The 20,009-nt window shown below is 45.3% G+C and overlaps 1 protein-coding gene across 7 annotated transcripts in view; it reads right to left on the minus strand.

Moving 5' to 3' along the window:
- The window catches only part of prkn (parkin RBR E3 ubiquitin protein ligase), a 1,727,639-nt gene that overhangs the window by 147,132 nt on the left and 1,560,498 nt on the right, over nucleotides 1–20,009 (minus strand). For 6 of the 7 annotated variants that reach the window (XM_072503765.1, XM_072503792.1, XM_072503774.1 and 3 more), the window contains one exon: nucleotides 11,832–11,981. The exons of the other annotated variant lie outside the window; for it this stretch is intronic. In XM_072503765.1, the coding sequence (XP_072359866.1) occupies nucleotides 11,832–11,981 (150 nt within the window). The remainder of the gene's footprint in view (nucleotides 1–11,831; nucleotides 11,982–20,009) is intronic. 7 annotated transcript variants of the gene reach the window in all.

The following is a 20,009-nucleotide window of genomic DNA, read 5'->3' on the forward strand; positions in this document are numbered from 1 at the left end:
TGACTGGGTAGAGGCGGGGTTGCGCCCAACTTTCTGGTCAGCAGACAGGATAACGCCACCCTGTAAAATCCTGGAAATTGTCATTAATACACAGAGGGAAGCCATTCAATCCATTTATTCCATGCTGGCTCTCCGTACAGCAATTCCGTCAATCCCATTTTCCTGCTCTATTCCCATTGCAAGTTCAATTTCCTCAAATGCCTAGCAAATTTTCTTTTGGAATCATTGACTGTCCCCACTCCATCACTCTCACACAGCCCCACGCGCCTCCCTGTGTACTTGGTACTATCCACAATGTCAAAACCTTGGAACCCCCTTCCTAACAGGACAATGGGTTCACCTATACCACATGGACTGCAGCTGTTGAAGAAAGTGGCTCACCGCCGCCTTCTCAAGGGCAATTAGGGATGGACAATAAATGTTGGCCTAGCCAGCGATGCTCACACCCCATAAACAAATAAACTAAATATAAACCTACCAACAGATGCCCTGGCTTAAACTGACCAACCAGACAGACAGAAACTGAGTATTATTATTGTAGATACTCATAATACGAAAGCGCAGCTTGCATAGAGTGCCTTAATAATGCTTTTAGAAGAACAGTAATTCCTTAAAGTAGCAATTTGAAGACAATTTCACCGATGTAAACTGTGATAAGACACATTTGCCAAACCAGAGATGAAGGGTATATGTGACTCCGCGAACATTCTCATGCTTGCCAATTGAATTGCTTTTAATGTGGTTAAAGATTGCTTGTTAATGGAATACATAACAACTCAGTTCACAGATCACATACAAACAGCTATTGGTCCAATCAGTACAAACAACAGTTGCACCATAATTGAGAAACTTCACAAGCTCTAAGCAGGTTACCATTTTATTTAAAATAAAGCCTTGGTAGAAGCAGACAAGTTTCCCTCTCTCTGATCTTGTTACAGAATACTCACCTGAGCCTGATGTGTTGGGGAATATTTTTAACCTGTGCCAACCCAGCCCAGTTTCTCAGTGTTATTTGATCATACAAGGAATTTACATTATCACAACAAGGCAGAAGATTTATATAAGTTCAACTGACAGTTTTTCCCCCTAGCATTACAGGAATGAAACCAACTAGAGATGAATATAAACAGAAAATGCTGGAATTACTCAACAGGTCAGGCAGCATTATAATAGCACTTGCTCAATGCATGAGTCCAAATTAAATGCAACCGAGTTTCACACAAGCTGGTCTCCCACCTCCCCTCCGCTCCAGCTGAAAGGTAATGTGAGATTCACACTGAACAACATGACAACTGACGTGTCCATTACCGTAAAGAAGGCTGAGTTTCCCAGTGCTTCAGGAGGGGGGCATATTGTCAGCTACTGATGTGGGAACTAAAGCTAACGACTGTCAATTTTTCCAAAGTGGGTGGCTTGCCTATTTTTCTTACTTCTCTGTTCCTCTTTGTGTTGTTTCGCTCTGTGTCATCCATTCAGAGTTGATTTCACAGACTCCCCGCAAAGACTATGGGCCCTCGTTTGAGGATTGCTGCGTTAAGGAATAAAGGGGTAGATTCTCCATTCAGCACTGTTCCGGGAAGAATGGAGCGTGAAATAGATGCTGTGATCCCCGCCGGAAGCCTTAGCACGCAACCCACCCCGCGCTGGGGGGAGGATGCAAATCAAGCATTTAGAACAAAGAACAAAGAAAATGACAGCACAGGGAAAGGCCCTTCGGCCCTCCCAGCCTGCACCGATCCAGATCCTTTTTCTAAACCTGTCGCCTATTTTCCAAGGATCTACTTCCCTCTGTTCCCCGCCCGTTCATATATCTGCCTAGATGCATCTTAAATGATGCTATCATACCCGCCTCTACCACCTCCGCTGGCAAAGCGTTCCAGGCACCCACCAACCTCTGCATAAAAAAACTTTCCACGCACATCTCCCTTAAACTTTCCCCCTCTCACCTTGAAATCGTGACCCCTTGTAATTGACACCCCCACTCTTGGAAAAAGCTTGTTGCTATCCACACTGTCCATACCTCTCATAATTGTGTAAACCTCAATCAGGTCCCCCCTCAACCTCCGTCTTTCCAACAAAAGCAATCCTAATCTATTCAACCTTTCTTCATAGCTAGCACCCTCCATACCAGGCAACATCCTGGTGAACCTCCTCTGCACCCTCTCTAAATCATCCACATCCTTCTGGTAATGTGGCGACCAGAACTGCACGCAGTATTCCAAATGTGGCCTAACCAAAGTCCTACACAACTGTAACATGACCTGCCGACTCTTGTACTCAATACCCTGTCCGATGAAGGCAAGCATGCTGTATGCCTTCTTGACCACTCTATCGACCTGCGTTGCCACGTTCAGTGTACAATGGACCTGAACTCCCAGATCTCACTGTACATCAATTTTCCCCAGGACTCTTCCATTGACCGTATCGTCCGCTCTTGAATTGGATCTTCCAAAATGCATCACCTCGCATTTGCCTGGATTGAACTCCATCTGCCATTTCTCTGCCCAACTCTCCAATCTATCTATATTTTGCTGTATTCTCTGACAGTCCTCCTCGCTATCTGCAACTCCACCAATCTTAGTATCATCTGCAAACTTGCTAATCAGACCACCTATACCTTCATCCAGATCATTTATGTATATCACAAACAACAGTGGTGCGAGCACAGATCCCTGTGGAACACCACTAGTCACCATTCTCCATTTTGAGACACTCCCTTCCACCACTACTCTCTGTTAAGGCCACTGCTATTTCATCCCTCGCTTCCCCCAGTAACCTGGGATAGATCCCATCCGGACCTGGGGACTTGTCCACTTCAATGCCTTTTAGAATACACAAAACTTCCCCCTTCCTTATGCCGACTTGACCTAGAGTATTTAAACATCCATCCCTAACCTCAACATCCGTCATGTCCCTCTCCTTGGTGAATACTGATGCAAAGTACTCATTAAGAATCTCACCCATTTCCTCTGACTCCACGCATAAATTCCCTCTTTTGTCTTTGAGTGGGCCAATCCTTTCTCTAGTTACCCTCTTGCTCCTTATATACAAATTTTCCTTAACCCTGTTAGCCAAAGATATTTCATGACCCCTTTTGGCCCTCTTTATTGCGTGTTTGAGATTTGTCCTACTTTCCCGATATTCCTCCAAAGCTTCATCGGTTTTAAGTCGCCTAGATCTTATGTATGCTTCCTTTTTCATCTTAGCTAGTCTCACAATTCCACCCGTCATCCATGGTTCCCTGATCTTGCCATTTCTATCCCTCATTTGCACAGGGACATGTCTATCCTGAACTCTAATCAACCTTTCTTTAAAAGTTTCAAATGTGGATTTACCCTTAAACAGCTGCTCCCAATCCACATTCCCTAGCTCCTGCCGAATTTTGTTATACTTGGCTTTTTCCCAATTTAGCACTCTTCCTTTAGGCCCACTCTCGTCTTTGTCCATGAGTATTCTAAAACTTATGGAATTGTGATCGCTATTCCCAAAGTAATCACCGACTGAAACTTCAACCACCTGGCCGGGATCATTCCCCAATACCAGGTCCAGTATGGCCCCTTCTCGAGTTGGACTATTTACACACTGCTCTAAAAAACTCTCCTGGATGCTCCTTACAAATACTGCTCCATCTACGCCTCCAACACTACATGAGTCCCATTCAATGTTGGGGAAGTTAAAATCTCCCATCACGACCACCCTATTGCTCCTACATTTTTCCATAATCTGTCTACATATTTGTACCTCTACTTCACGCTCGCTTTTGGGAGGCCTGTAGTAAAGTCCCAACAATGTTAGTGCACCCTTCCTATTTCTTAGCTCTACCCATATTGCCTCAGTGCTCGAATTCTCCAGAGTTCCCTCCTTAATCACAGCTGTGATATCATCTCTGACCAGTAATGCAACTCCTCCACCCCTTTTACCTCCCTCTCTATCCATCCTGAAGCATCTATACCCTGAGATATTTAGTTGCCAATCTTGCCCTTCCCTCAACCTCAGTAATACCAATAACATCATATTCCCAGGTACTAATCCAAGCCCTAAGTTCATTTGCCTTACCTGCTACACTTCTCACATTAAAACAAATGCACCTCAGACCACCTGTCCCTTTGCGTTCATCATCTCTTCCCTGTCTACTCTTCCCCTTAGTCACAATGAGTTTATTATCTAGTACCTTACTGGCTTTAGTTGCTGCCTCTTTACTGACCTCTAACTTCCTAATCTGGTTCCCACCCCCCTGCCACATTAATTTAAGTAATTGTCAATGTCATTAACGGGCTCGAAGCCCGAGTCTCCACCACCCCGCTCCCTGTTATGCTCTAACCCCGAAAGTGGGGAATTCATTGGGCAGGCTTTGGCTCAAGTGGACAGCAGAAACTGTCAAACGGGGAGACAGAGGTTGCTTATACTATGGCTCACATCAAGGCAAGAAAGACAGCAGGGCTAGTTGGAAAGAGACATGGGAGCAAATCTGTGGCTCAGGTGATAGCGATCTTGCCTTTGGGTCAGAAAATTGGTGCGCATAATCCAGGCTGACATTTCAGTGCAAAGTCATGGAAGACATGAAGCTCGCCAGATGCAGACCACTTATATACAGTTGTAAAACTGAATAATCTACCTTATCGCGGTGGGGATCTTAATTTGGAGGGTGAGCTTAATTCTGGCGAGGTGGCCTTTCAATAAGCACGCATGAAAAGTTAATGCATGCAAATGGGGTTCCCATCATTGTTCAGCAGGAAGCTTGACCCACCTTTAACTCGCCTTCAAAGTCAGGACAAAAAATTTCCAACAGTTTATACCGCCATTGGGAAACAGATGTTTTGCCTTCCACTAAATTAGTCCACTATGAGTCTGAGTCACAGAGTCAGAGGTCTACAGCACTGAAAAGGCCTTTAGGCATCTGTGCCGGTCAGAAATTCATAGAAATTCATAGAATGTACAGTGCAGAAGGAGGCCATTCGGCCCATCGAGTCTGCACCGGCTCTTGGAAAGAGCACCCCACCCAAGGTCAACTCCTCCACCCTATCCCCATAACCCAGTGACCCCACCAACACTAAAGGCAATTTTGGACACTAAGGGCAATTTATCATGGCCAATCCACCTAACCTGCACATCTTTGGACTGTGGGAGGAAACCGGAGCACCCGGAGGAAACCCACGCACACACGGGGAGAACGTGCAGACTCCGCACAGACAGTGACCCAAGCCGGAATCGAACCTGGGACCCTGGAGCTGTGAAGCAATTGTGCTATCCACAATGCTATCGTGCTGCCCCAAACAATCACCTAAGTATTCTAATCCCATTTTCCAGCACTTGGCCCATATTCTTGTATGGGCTTTGGTGCAGGGTGGGGTGCATCGCAACTGCACATCTAAATACATCTTAAATGTTATGAGGGTCTCTGCCTCCACCACCCTTTCAGGCAGAGAGTTCCAAACTCCCACCACTCTCTGGGTGAAAAGTTTTCCCTCAAATCCCATCTAAACCTCCTGCCCCTTATCTTAAATCAATGCCCCCTGGTCATTGATCCCTCCACCAAGGGGAAACATTTCTTCATGTCTACTCTATCCTCATAATTTTTTACATCTCAATCATGTCCCCCCTCAGTCTCCTCTGCTCCAAGGAAAACAACCCCAGTCTCTGTCCAGGACTAGAGTCTCCATTCCTCTTGGGGGCGCTATTCCCAAAGCCATTCAGGACATGCTAATGGACCAGCACTCTGCCCACGTGAAACTAGTGCAAGTCCAACCAGGAAGATGGCACCAAGGAGAGGGGCCCCGAGGTTTGCGGATGTGGAATTTGAGATGATGCTGGATGCTGTGGAGGAGAGACGGGACATGCTCTTCCCGAGAGTGAGAGGGGCCTGCTGCCCGTGGAAGTCAACTGGGCCCAGGCGGAGGTGACACAGGTGGTGAGCGCTGTGGACCCCACAGTGAGAAATGGCTGCAATGCCAGAAGATGAACCTTCTTAGGGCAGCCAGTGTGAGTCACCACCTCCCTTCCCCTGGAATCACCCTGTCTCTCACTCCTCACCCGCATCCTCCAAACCCCTCCCACCCCCACACCACCATCACCTACCTCACCCCCCAACCAGGCAGACGGGTATACTGTGCTTCAAAATGATGGATGACCCCCTTAGGTCAACCCTGGTGAGCCACCACCGCTGTGCCCCACCCCACAACCCTCACACCTCCCCGCTAGAGCCCAATTGTAACCCATCAGCTGGCACCTGTACTGTCCACCTGGCCAGGTGTCCTGCACATGTAGGCCACTAGCTACAGACCCATTTCTGAGCACCTCATATCTGTTTCCCAAGAGAAGATGGCCCATAACCGCCAGGGGTGGCACAGTGGTTGGCAGTGCTCACCAAAGATCAGAGTTTGATTCCAATATTGGGCGACTGTCTTTGTGGAGTTTGTCCTTCCCATGTCTGTGTGTTTCCTCCGGATGCTCCAGTTTCCTCCCACAGTCCAAAGATGGATTGGCCATGATAAATTGCCCCTTAATGTCCAAAGGTTAGCTGTGGTGACAGGGATAAGGCAGGGAATTGGGCCTAGGTAGGGTGCTCTTTCGAAGGGTCGGTGCAGACTCGATGGGCCAAATGGTCTCCTTCTGCACTGAAGAGTAAGAGGTGACTTGTTGGGAACCTTTAAGACTCTGAGGGACCTTGAGAGGCTGGAAATTTGGGGGGAATATTTCATCTTGTGGGAGAATCCAGAACTAGACGTGTTGTTCTCTGCTTTGCTTTACCTGGATGGCTTGGATGCATAGTGTTGAACAAGAACAACAAGCTTTGTTAACGAACAAAACTAATTTATTAACACGACGAAATAAGATTTGTACGTATTCCTAAAGTACAAATACTATATCTGTTTACTATATAAAACTATGCTATCTCTAACTACAGAACTCTCAAATACACAATTGATCTCCTTCATGCCTAACCATCTTCTATCTCTACTACCCAGAATCCTCTGGCTTCACATTCAAGCAAGAAAAGATTGGCACCAGCCAACAACCGCTTTAACGCCCGTTGGTTAGGTTGCTCTATGTCTGAGAAATCTGACCGTGGATTACATTACGCTGCTGCAGTCAGATATTAAACTATTGGGCAGCACGGTGGCGCAGTGGGTTAGCACTGCGGCCTCACGACGCTGAGGTCCCAGGTTCGATCCCGGCTCTGGGTCGCTGTCCGTGCGGAGTTTGCACATTCTCCCCGGTTTGCGTGGGTTTCGCCCCCACTACCCAAAAATGTGCAAGTTAGGTGGATTGGCCACGCTAAATTGCCCCTTAATTGGAAAAAATGAATTGGGTTTTCTAAATATTTTTAAAAAGATAATAAACTATTTTGGGAATGGGTTTGAAATTGGGGTTAGACTTCCTGATTTGCATAGATAATGAGCCTGACACATGCTCATGGGTGGGTGATTTGAATGACTACAGTGCACCCTGACCAATGTAGCATTCAGAGCACACCCTGTGCTGTAATGTGTACCTGCACACGCCATACTGGGTACTCAACTTCACACTTGAATAATGATCACAAAGTGATTTAATTTCACAATTCTTGCGTTATAGTTGGACCTAAATAATGCTTCCCCTGCAGTATTTCTCTTCTTTATCTGAATTCAGTGAATCTTTGCTGGATTGCAGCTCCATGTGTGGATTCCTCAAGGAATGGCCATTCTTAGCAACTGAGACTAAACAATATGTGTCAAGAAGGCTATTCAATTGTGTCAGCTGAGTACAATTCTGTCCTCATGAGATATTCCTGCAGGTCACCTTTCCAGCAAGAACTGAAGGGCAGTGATCAGGAGTGGGAACTCTGCCTGGTTTGCTACTTCATTTACCCAGAGTCACTATAAAAAAACTGCAGTGGTCCCTTTGCTAAATCAGCACAACCTCGAGATGAAACTCTCAGAAACGCCTTGTCACTGTGGTTCTCAGTATCATTCCACACATTACAGTCGCCAGTGAGCCTGTGGCAAATTGGATTTTATTTCCAGAGATGAATGCTTTGAAATCAATTGTATTTATGTACTGCTGGTATCAGCTCAAAGACATTGGCCCGAATTTTCACTGAATTACGCTGATTTGGGTCCCTTTAACTATGGTGGGGAGGACCGAATACCAAGGTTCCTGTTTTGGGCAATATTTGGCTAGCATGGAATAAGGTTGCGGGTACCCTGCCTACACAAAATACTATCCTCACACTTGCTGGCTCCATCCCGTGGGGAGGGGCGGTTTAATCACCCTACCCTGTAATTTTAGTCGAATTGGGTTTCTTCTATAAGTAGACCTGTAGACGTATTCCAGGCCTCTCACAGGAGGCTTAAACCATGGAAGAAACCAAGTCCTAAATGGGGGACCAAAAGGCAACAGTCACTTGTTCCTGGAATTCTTTCATTGGCATGCTTCGAAAGACAAAATCAAAACAGTTGTTCTTCCAGTTTCAGTAGTTAGATGCTCTATTGTAAGTTGGATGTGTTTATACTGCAGTTATTGATCCCACAGGGCTCTGTCTTGTAAAGGTAAGTTGCAGATTACATTGATCAGCATTTTATAACTCTACTGTAATAATCCTTAGGGTAGACAGTGTTGTAGTGGTAATGTCACTGGAGTGGCAATCCAGAGGCCTAGGCTAATACTTTGGGGGCATGGAAGCTGGTGGAATTTGAATTCAACCAATAAATCTGGAATGAAAAGCAAGTCTCAGTAAACCATTGCAGATTGTCGTAAAAATCCATCTGGTTCAGTAATGCCAGTGAGGGAAGGAAATCTGCAGTCCTTACCTGGTCTGGCTTACACACGACTCCAGACCCACACCAATTTGCATGGCACTTAAATGACCTTTGAAATGGCCCAGCAAGCCACTCAGTTGGATCAAACCACAACAAAGTCTCAAAGGAATGAAACCGGACAGACCACCTGGCATTTACCAAGGCACCAAAAATGACAATGGTGAACCCAGTCTGGTCGACCTGGCAAAATCCTCCTTACTCACATCAGGGAGCTTGTGTCAAAATTGCGAGAGCTGTACCACAGACTAGTCAAGAAACGACCTCAAACAGTCATTCTCACAGAATCATGTCTTACAGACAATGTCCCAGTCCCTCCACCAACATCCCTGCGTATGTTCTGTCTCACACGCAGGACAGACCCACCATGAGCAGATCTAGCAGCTCAAATCTGGGCATCCATGAGGCACTGTAGACCATCTGCAGCTGCGTAATTGTTTTCTACCGCAATCTGTAACCTCATGCCAAGCTTATCTCCCACTCTACCATTACAATCAAGCTGGGGGTCAAACCTGGTTCAATGAAGAGTGCAGGAGTGCATGCCAGGAGCAACACAAGACAAAATTAGGTGTCAACCTGGTGAAACTACAACTTAGGGCTGCTTGCATGCCAAACAATAGAAGCGGCATGTGATAAACAGAGCTAAGTGATCCCACAAACAATGAATCAGGTCCAGACTCTGCAGTCCTGCCACGTCTAGTCGTGAATGGTGCTGGACAATTAAGCAGCTAACAGGAGGAGGAGACTTCCCAAATATCCCCATCATCAATGAGGGAGGGGCCCAGCACATCAGTGCAAAAGGCAAGGCTGAAGCATTTGCAACCATCTTCAGCCAGAAATGTTGAGTGGATGATCCATCTCAGCCACCTCTGGAGGTCGCAGCATCACAAATGTCAGTCTTCTGCCAATTGGATTCACTCCGCATGATATCAAGAAATGGCTAAAGGGACTGGATACTGCAAAGGCCTTGACAACAGTTTGTTAAGAACACAGCCCATGGTAAACACCCGGATACTCCAAATTCCAGAAGGCAACCCCAAAACAGCTGCCCTGAAATAAGTTATAAAATCTGATATAATGTGAGGAGATGTTTCAAATCCAGACGATGATGTCCCAAACATTTTTTGATTTTGAGTAAAATAAAGATTTATTAAGCCATAAAATAAACAACAGTAAAATAAAATAGACGTACGCTTAACCAGGACAATGGCTATACATAGTACCTCTTACTTTACCCAATATCACACACCTTTATTTCACTACCTTCAGACCTAATTTCCCCCCAAGTATTCCACAACATCTTATGGATTTGTTAAAACTATAACAAAAATCCAGTAGCAGCTACCACACAAGGCAGTTATATCTTTTTGGGGTTTGCTTCTGAGGTAAAACAAACAACTGGTTCCTCAAGACAGGTTTTCTCCACAGCTTTCTGGGAGTTGAAGCTATTCTTGCTGTTGGCTGAGGTTGTAAGCAGCTACCCTTGCATAGGTTTAAACAATTCCTGGTGTACAGTTTTTCCTTTTTGATAACCTCTTCAAAAGTCAGCTAATTTAGTCTTAGCTTCCTCAACCCTTTTCCGGCACAGGGCCCTAGGTCATAACAACAAGTTGTGTAAAAAAAAAAAATCTTCTCGTCTCCAATCTGCTTTATTTGAAATCCGTGGGTGGGATTTTCCGGTTCCGCCCGATGTCACGAGTTTCCGATCCTGCCGAAAGTCATGGCCATTTGGCTGCCTTACAAAATTTTCCACCCTTCTCTCAGTGGAAACAGTCATCTTATTTTGAACATCTTTATTAAACCTTCACTGAACCTTTGCTATTCTGTGGAGAAGTTGCTTGAGTCATTGTAGCTTTGAACAATGTGAACAATGCACAGGCCCCAGGTGACAATTAGCTGAAGCAGTCATGTTACTGATAAATATTTAAAGGCATCAACTGAGATTGCCTCCTTTGTCTTTGTGCAGTATGAGGGATTAATTACACAACGAAACACAGATTTAAGGGAAGAGTTTCATCGAGAGGACTGCCCCTCTCTCTTTCTTTCTGCCTCTCACCATCCACCGCCTATCATAGAGTAATCTGTATTTTCACAGCAATAACATTAAGCTGTACTTTAAAAGGTGAGCCCATGATTAGAGAGCTAGTAAAGTGCAGATTTATTATTTTTCATTTTAAGGAATACAGAAAATTATTGTTCTTACTGTGATAACTCTATACTTTTGAAAAATGCAAGCAAACCCAGCTGAGGGTGGAAAGCTGTGCCTCGGCTGGGTAACGTGTTACCTCAGTCTACCGTCTGTAGAAAGAGGGGAATTTATGTGTTGGCATGTGCCATATCTCATTAGCTGGTATATGGTATGAGCATACTCTGTTAAGATAAAAGGGCCAAGCCGATGTTAACTAGACAGTTGGCAGAAAATGTGAAGTCCAGTTATAGCAGTGATCAATGACAGCAAATCCAAGACAATTATCAATGTAAAAACTTTAAGACTGTGATAGAGCCAAGGCCCATAAGTGGCCCTGCTTTAGAGCATTGATGCTACTGTATCAAAGAGTTTTTACTGGTTAGAATTTTTATTCTAAGAAATAATATGCTGTGGTGCAAATCTCTGATCTGTTTTGTAAGATGAGCCCTTTTAGTGTATAATTAGGTGTTTAAGTGCCAGCTATTGATAAAAATAAAGATAATCTTATATAATTAAGTGCGATTAGTAACAATCATTTCATTCACCATAACACAGTGCATGTGCCCATGTAAACTATAGGCTTGAATATAGAAACCAGTCATTGGCACAGTGACAGGACATGCCCTGCATTCTTTCACTGTTATATAGTTGACAACTTAAGCTCCTAAATTGGATAAAGTATTGGAACAATAAATACTGTGGCCTTAAAATTCACTGGAAATGGTGATAGTGAATCAACGGCCCATATTACTTCTTGCTCGATTTTTACTGCCATTGGTGTCAGTTTAACTTTTAATTAGAAAGATCGGCAATACAGCAGAACATCAGATATTTGTGTTGGATCTTACCCCGCAGCCTACTCCATTTTGTGGGAGACACTCAATCCTACGTAAGCCTGGATCAGGAAGCAGGCCAGCTCCACACCCTGGTCTTGGGCACAGTACCCCACCCATCTGTAGCACATATTCCTCTGCTGCATAGCGATGATAACGATCATACTGCAGATGGGAGAGATTTAGCAGTTAAAACATGGAGCATTTTGTAATTGACTTATATCATGATGATTTGGTTGCTGCAACTTACAGTTTTAGACAAGCAAATAGGATCAAATCACAATGCAAATCTCAGATAATTCTCTAATGGGCCACAGCCATATTTCACCACATTCTGTCTATAAACTGTTTTCAACATTGGAAAAATAAAAATTAAGGGGAACAGTTAGAACAGCGAGAAAGTATTTATGCCGATTGGGGAATTTAGGACTAATAGGTATTGTCTAAAAATTAGTTAGAACTTTCTGGGGAAATACTTCTTCATGCAAAGGGTGAGATTTTGCTAGAAATCGGCAATGGCCGATGGCGGGCAAGAAAAGCAGTGTTGAACCCACCGACGGCAATGGCAGCTTTTCTCGCTGTATAGTGTGCACTTAGTGCCAAAGATTTTCAGTCACGGGTTCCATGCCGTATCGCTGGCAGGAAGGCCTGCCATTTGCAAGGTGATGCATTACACGCTGCAGAAGAGGGTCCCTGGCAGTCTCTTCTTGAATGTTGATCACTCTTTCATCTGAGGCCGGGAGGTTGCTGGCACACAGTTGCACCTGCGCCTCAATTTGGCAGATGAAGTCAACCTGTTCACAGGACAAGGTGATGGAGCTTGACAGGGCATCCACAATTATTAGCTCCTTGCCTGGTGTGTATACTAACTCAAAATCGTACCTGCGGAGTCGAAGAAGAATGCGCTGAAGCCTGGGCGTCATGTCATTCAAGTCCTTATGAATGATATGGACCAAGGGTCTGTGGTCAGTCTCCACTGTGAAGGTTGGTAGACCGTAGACGTAGTCATGGAACTTTACAATGCCGGTTAGGAGGCCCAGGCACTCTTTTTCTATCTGGGTATACATCTGTTCAGTAGGAGTCATGGCCCTTGATGCATAAGCCACTGGAGCCCAGGACGAGGAGTCATCCTTCTGGAGGAGCACCGCATCAATGCCGTCCTGGCTTGCGTCCGTGGAGATTTTTGTCTCCCTGTCCGGGTCAAAAAACGCTAGTACCGGAGCAGTGGTGAGCTTTGCCTTTAGCTCGAGCCACTCTGCTTGATGTGTGGGCAGCCACTGGAATGCAGTGGACTTCTTCACCAGATGCCTGAGAGCCGTGGTGTGTAATGGCAGGTTGGGAATGAACTTTCCCAAGAAGTTTACTGTACCGAGGAAGCGTAGTACAGCCTTTTTGTCTTCCGGGGTCTTCATGGCGTTAATGGCCTTGACTTTGTCCGAATCTGGTTGCACACCCTGCTGGGATATCTGGTCGCCCAAGAACATGATGGATGACATGCCAAAGGAGCACTTGGCTTGTTCAACTTGAGGCCGTTTGCATGGACACATCAAAAGACTTGTTTGAGACAAGATATGTTTTCCTCGGGGTTCGTGGACCATATGATCACATCATCTATGTAGACACACACACCCTCAATGCCCTCCGTCATCTGCTCCATGATCCTGTGGAAGATTTCAGAGGCTGAAAAATGCCGCACGGCATCCGGTTATAACAGTACCTTCCGAAAGGTGTATTGAACGTGCAGAGCTTCCTGCTGGACTGGTCCAGTTGTATCTGCCAGAAACCACACGATGCATCTAGCTTCGTGAAGAATTTGGTGTGCGCCATCTCACTGGTCAGTTCCTCCCGCTTCGGGATCGGGTAGTGTTCCCGCATTATGTTCCGATTAAGATCTTTGGGATCTATGCATATCCGCAACTCACCTGAGGGCTTCTTCACACAGACCATCGAGCTGACCCAGTCAGTCGGTTCCGTCACTTTAGAGATTATGCCCTGGTCTTGGAGCTCCTGCAGCTGCGCCTTTAACCGTTCCTTCAGAGGAGCCGGCACCCGGCGTGGTGCATGGATTACAGGCGTGGCATCAGGCCTGAGTGAGATCTTGTAGCAGTATGGCAGCGTACCCATTCCACTAAACCCATCTGGGTATTGTGCCAGGATGTCATCAATGTCAGCCTGAAGATCTGGCGAATGTTATATAAAATAGTTACTTTAGAGATATTAGTTAATGTAATGTAGAAATAAGCCACTTTGATTCTGGCAAGTAGAGACAAAGGATTTTAGACTGCATGGAAAAAGCAGGAAGAGGTGTGTCTATGAGAGTGATGCTGCATTGATAGGGGCCGGAGAAAGGGATTGGAAGTGAGCCAATCAGAATAGATCAAACAAGTCAGGAGGGACATAGGATGACCTATGGATGTCGAGTATGTGAAACTTGATGCCATTTGAATGTATGAGTACTGATCTCTTTGTCTGGGACCTTCACTTAGTTCCCGGGGCTGCAGAAAGCAACATGTTATCTATATCACTGTGGACTGGGTAGCTTGCAAGCTGAATAAAATAACTTCTGTTTTACTTGCAAATCCATCTCGACTTTTATTGAGGCCAGACTGACGGAGAAGGAAATTTGGGATTCAACATTTGGTGCCGAAAACCGGGATTTCTCAGGGCGATCCTGGTCCAACTGCGAAATCAGAATTAGACTGAATATGAACAGGAGGAGGGGGAGCGAGGGCCCTCAATGTAGAACTGGAAAATGACCGCGCATTGATTGTTCCCCTCTTCTTATCGTCTGATTAGTCTGGTCACTCGCGGTTGGCACAGAAAGACCGCCTCGACGAAATCACAGGTCAGTCTGGGGATTAGCAAGTTAACTGATGGGATTTCATATTGTTGTTTTGGCTTGGGTTAGGGTTTTGGGTTGATGTGACATCTCAAATAATGATTCAATTCCAAGTATAAGGGTTCAGAGGCTGATGGGACTTCAGTAATGAAGGTTCAGTCTATTATATGGGTTCAGGGGCTGATGGGACTTCAGTACTGAAGGTTCAGTCCAGTATAACTGTTTTTAAATCTGAAGATGGTTCAACTCTATGTGTGAGTGTTTTAAATATATAGTTGATTAAGCTAAAATTGTCTCCTTGGACTGTATTGGCGAAAAACGCAGTTCCGAGGACTAGTTGAGATTGTGGGGAATGCTGCATATTGGTTGAAGCAGAAGTCTCTCAAAGGGTTAACAGCAGCAGGCAACGTTAAAGACAGACAGTGCTTCTCACTCAGGCCTTGAGATAACAGCACCAGTCTGTAGTGTAATCGGATACCTTTCCTTTGAGTCAGTGAACACCAGCAAAGTTACGTTTTGAATTAATTAAAGGAAACCAGTGGGTTTCTCCACCTCTTTGATAAAAGTTATTATTTTCGAAAGCAATTGATTGAAATTGCCAGAATCTTAAGTTTTACTTACTTGAAATAAGGTTTATCTCATTTTATCTGGCGATTAATAGATACTTAAAGAAGATCATGGACACCATTTTAAAAAGTGTAAATCTGGAGATGATAGTTGATTTTGCTAATACTTATGTGTATGTAAAAGAAAAAAAAACTTGTTAAAAGAAAAATTGTTAAGATAAAGAAATAATTAAGTTGTAAATGTTATACAAGTTTGTGTTAAGCAAATTGTAAATTTAGTTCTGAGTTGAGATCAGAGCTAAGCTTGCAAGTTGCAGTAATTCAATTTGAATTTTCAAACATTTTTAAGTTTAAAAAAAAAGCGCAAGTAGAGGAAGGAGGCGGGTCAAACAAGAGATGAGCTACGTAGTTCAATGGCTGGCCTTGAATTGACAGAAAAAGAAAAATTCAATAATTTGGAAAAGTAAGCATATCACCTAAGTCTCTCCAAACTAAGCAGAAACCACAAGATTCGGGAACAAAGGAAGCTGAAACAACTTCTTTTGAAGAGAAAGAACTCCCCCTAGTGACAGGGAGAGACGTTGAAGTCTTGGAACAACCAGGGGAAATAGCTAGAGTGCCCCCTGGTGACATTCGGAGACAGTTACCGATTAGGAAGATGCGAAACCCCGACGCAGTGACTGTGGGAGCGAACCCCACGATAGACGTTTACTTCCCATGGACACCCAGTGAGATGATGGCTATTATGTCTACAATCCCAGATAGAAATAATCTCCTGCTGCCTTCGTGGATTCCTTGAGAACTACCATCTCAATTTATCAAGCTGATTCAAGGGACCTCTGGGCCCTAGTCCAGCAGATTTTAACCCCAGCAGAGTACTGCAATTATCTTAACCACCTGAATTATGCTAGTCATGCCGCACTTCAGCAGGCCTATGTGTTAGACGACGATAGAAGGACACAGATCTTGAATGCGTTGAATAGCACATTTCAAAGGCCCATAAATCTTTCTGTTATCTTAGACCTAAAACCTAAGAAGACTGAAGAGCCAGAGGAATTTCTGGAGCGTTTTAATGAAATCTACCGGGGGCAGTCAGGCGATTTGCTGTATCAAAATGGTCAGAATTCCCCTCAATATTGTGTTATGTTAATGCATTGCCTACCACCTTCTGTGGTTACTGCTGTGAAATGTAATAACATGAATTGGACAGAGAACGACCCTTCCCAGATGGCAAGGGCAGTCAGATTTTATTGGAAGGAGGGTGTAGGCCAAGAAGGAGGCTCAGTTACAAAGGTTAAGACTGAGTATGTAATGAAAAAGGATGATCTGCGACCCCAACAAGCAGCAGAAATGGTAGTTTAACAGCAGGAGCCCCAATATAGTGACTTTGGGTGGGTGGATCAGCGAAGAGGAGGATACCAAACCCACCCACAGGGACCCTCACCCCCTTTTTATGACCCACCGAACGAATCAATAGCTCTACAACCGCAGCCCGCTCTGAGGGGCCATTGGTCTACTGGAAGAAGAGGACGGGGCAGAAATAGAGGGAGCAATGCATGTTTTAATTGCGGCCGTGTAGATCACTGGCAACAGGAATGCCCCTTTAAAAGATAGGCAGTAGAAGGAGATTATCCGACCCACAGGTGAGGGTACCCACCAAGGGGAGGACAGACGAGATACACTGACTTCTCCCAGGAAAACCCTTTCCCAACACAGGATTGACTAGCTAATTTAGCCATAAGGACTCTCCAATCGGACAGGGAACCTATTATCTCCCTGCAGATAGGAGATCAACATCACTCATTTGTAATCGACACCGGGGCAGCCATGTCTTCTGTGCAATCAGCACTTAAATTACCATTATCCGACCACACGCAGCAATTGTCAGGGTTCCAAGGACAGGTGTGTGAGTATCCTATTTCTGAACCTGTGACAGTCACTTACGAGAATAAGTCTGCAGATCATCAGTTTGTAGTGACTACTGGATTGGACTGTAACCTGTTGGCCTGAGATTTACTGTGTATCTTACAGCTACAGCTAGAATGCGGAGATGAGGGGGTAACGGTTACATCATGGAGGATGAGACAACAGTGCTATATTTCTATCACCCCCCAGTGGTGGACGTTAGACGTTGAACAGTCACTGCATCACGTTACCCTGGCCTATGACAGAACTGGACGAAACAGGGAGTTGGAGGACAAATACCGGCCATTACTTGAGACCGAATGGCCAGTCAAGGTTACAGCCACAGTCACGGGAAAAGAAGGTACAGCCGATTTTGTTACAATATCACCACATTTATGGCCACAGTCAGCTTCGGTAAGCCCTCATATTACACGTCAGGTCCATGACCAGTACCATGCCAGGGATATGGGGCGAATGGTCAGGAGGGCAGTGGATCATTCGGATCCAACAGACTACGCACTTCAAGTCATGCCGGACGGCACTACCATAAAATATTTTGAGGTCCCTGAAACGATTAACACTCGACTGCAGCATCACAGGGGACATGATGTGTTGGAATATGTCAATCCACAGGTCTGGGCGGAATACCCATCACAAGTGGGAAAGACAAATGTTACACCTATTAAGGTGATGATTAAGGATCATGTAAAGCTACCTTCCATTCGACAATACCCCCTGAAATCTCAAGCTGCTCCATCAATAGATAAATTAATTCAAGAGCTGTTGAAACAGGGTATTTTGGTCCCTTGCCAATCAGAATGTAACACCCCCATACTTGCTGTGCCTAAACCAGCCAAACCAGACCAGTACCGATTAGTACAGGATTTACGTTCAATCAATGCCATCGCATAGCCGTTACATGCTCTCACCCTCCAACAGGATATTACGGTGTATAGCTCCCACTCGGTCATCGCACTACTGAGGCAACTGCAGACTCAGCATCATACCGCAGCTCGTCAGAATAGGTATGAGATATACCTTTTGAACAATCCACGTCTGACATTTAAATACTGTACCACTATCAATCCAGCCTGTTTTCTTAGTGGTCCCCCTGTCCATGAAGACGCACCTGGCCACGACTGTTTAGCCTTGATTCAGGAAACTACCACAATAAGGGGCGATTTGAGTGACATTTCGTCAGAACAACCTGACATGATTATGTGTGGTCAAATATCCCACCGGGGTTTAGTTAATGACCTACTGCAGGCCCTCCTTATGCCCGCGCAGATTTCCGTTATTAAATGCGCTGCCCACACGAATGGTACAACCCCAGTTGACGTTGGTAATGAACGAGCAGATTGTGCAGCGCGAACAGCCGCGCAAATTCAGCAAGTGATGGTGCCTAAGATGTTAAGTCAGACTAAACGATCTACTATAAATATGTCTGCTTCTGACAAGTCAATGCCAACCATCCAAGACGTCATAAGGTTACAGGAGGACGCTCCTGAGAGTGATAAACAAATGTGGAAACGGTTAGGTTGTACATATGATTCTGTTTCCTCTTTATGGACCACGCCTGCACATCAGACTTGTATGTCTGATGTGCTGGCTTTATGGGTCATTGAATGTGTACACTTTGCAACTCATTGTGGGGCTCGAGGGACTAGTGATTTGTTGCTGGACACTTGGTGGCACCCTAAAATGCAGGGGTTGGCCCAAAGTATCAGTAATCGGTGTTTGATTTGTCAGCAATATAACACCGGAAAAGGTATCCCATGTGGGATGGGGCAAATCCCGTTGCCCAATGGTCCCTTTGAGACGCTCCAAATGGATTACATTGAGTTGGAAAGGTGTCAATGTTATAAATATGTTTTGGTCATTGTGGATGTGTTCAGCAGATGGGTCGAGGCGTATCCGACTATCGATAATAAAGCTGCTACTGTGGTTAAAGTCTTGATGAGGGAAATCATTCCCCGGTACGGTATACCAGCTCAGTTAAGTTCTGATAATGGGCCTCATTTTATTGGACAAATTAACAAGGAGTTTTGCTCCCAGTTGGGCATACGCCAGCAGTTACACTATGCTTATAGACCGCAGGCGGCCGGGTTGGTTGAGAGACACAATCAGGCCCTCAAAACTAAATTGGCTAAATTAAGAGCAGACACGGGACTGACATGGCTTAAGTTGCTCCCCGTTGCCCTCTTCCAACTGCGGGTTACACCTGCGGGACCGGCCCGGCTCTTTCTCGCCGAGATTCTTTATGGCAGGCCTCTTAGAACTCCCTGGAGCCTGCAGGTTCCCAGACTGGTTCAGTTTCATCAGATGACTGAAGAGATGACCACCTATGTTCTAGCCCTCACGCAAGTGCTCAAGGAACTCCATGGCCAGGTCCGCGCGGCTCACCAGCCATCGCCCCCAGTACCTAGCTCACTTTCAGTCCAGCCCGGTAGTTATGTCATGGTCAAAAATTGGACTAGGAAGCAGTCGGAGCCGCGATGGGATGGGCCCTTCCAAGTTCTCCTTACCACCCCCACAGCAGTTAAAGTGGAGGGGCGAAGTGCTTGGATCCACCTACATCACTGTAAATTGAGTCCATCTCCACTACTGTAAAAGGTCGGATACTAACCTGCCTCCCTTCTCCAGTGCTATTTTACAGGTGTGGAGCATGATGGAGTGGCTACGCATCGTCTGTATGATATTTGGCCTCACTTCGCTTGGCGTGTTATTGGCGATGGACATGGAAAAGGGGAATATTATGTATCTGTGTAGCCCCAACCAATCTACAAGGATACATCACCTATGCAAAGGTGATGTTCTTCGCTGCCCCCATATACGAGGACATGGTATCGACTCATGGAAGGTCATCAAAGTTAAGGAGAATGC

The sequence above is a fragment of the Scyliorhinus torazame genome, chromosome 1 (assembly GCF_047496885.1).
Source record: "Scyliorhinus torazame isolate Kashiwa2021f chromosome 1, sScyTor2.1, whole genome shotgun sequence".
In the NCBI taxonomy this organism is placed as follows: domain Eukaryota; kingdom Metazoa; phylum Chordata; class Chondrichthyes; order Carcharhiniformes; family Scyliorhinidae; genus Scyliorhinus; species Scyliorhinus torazame.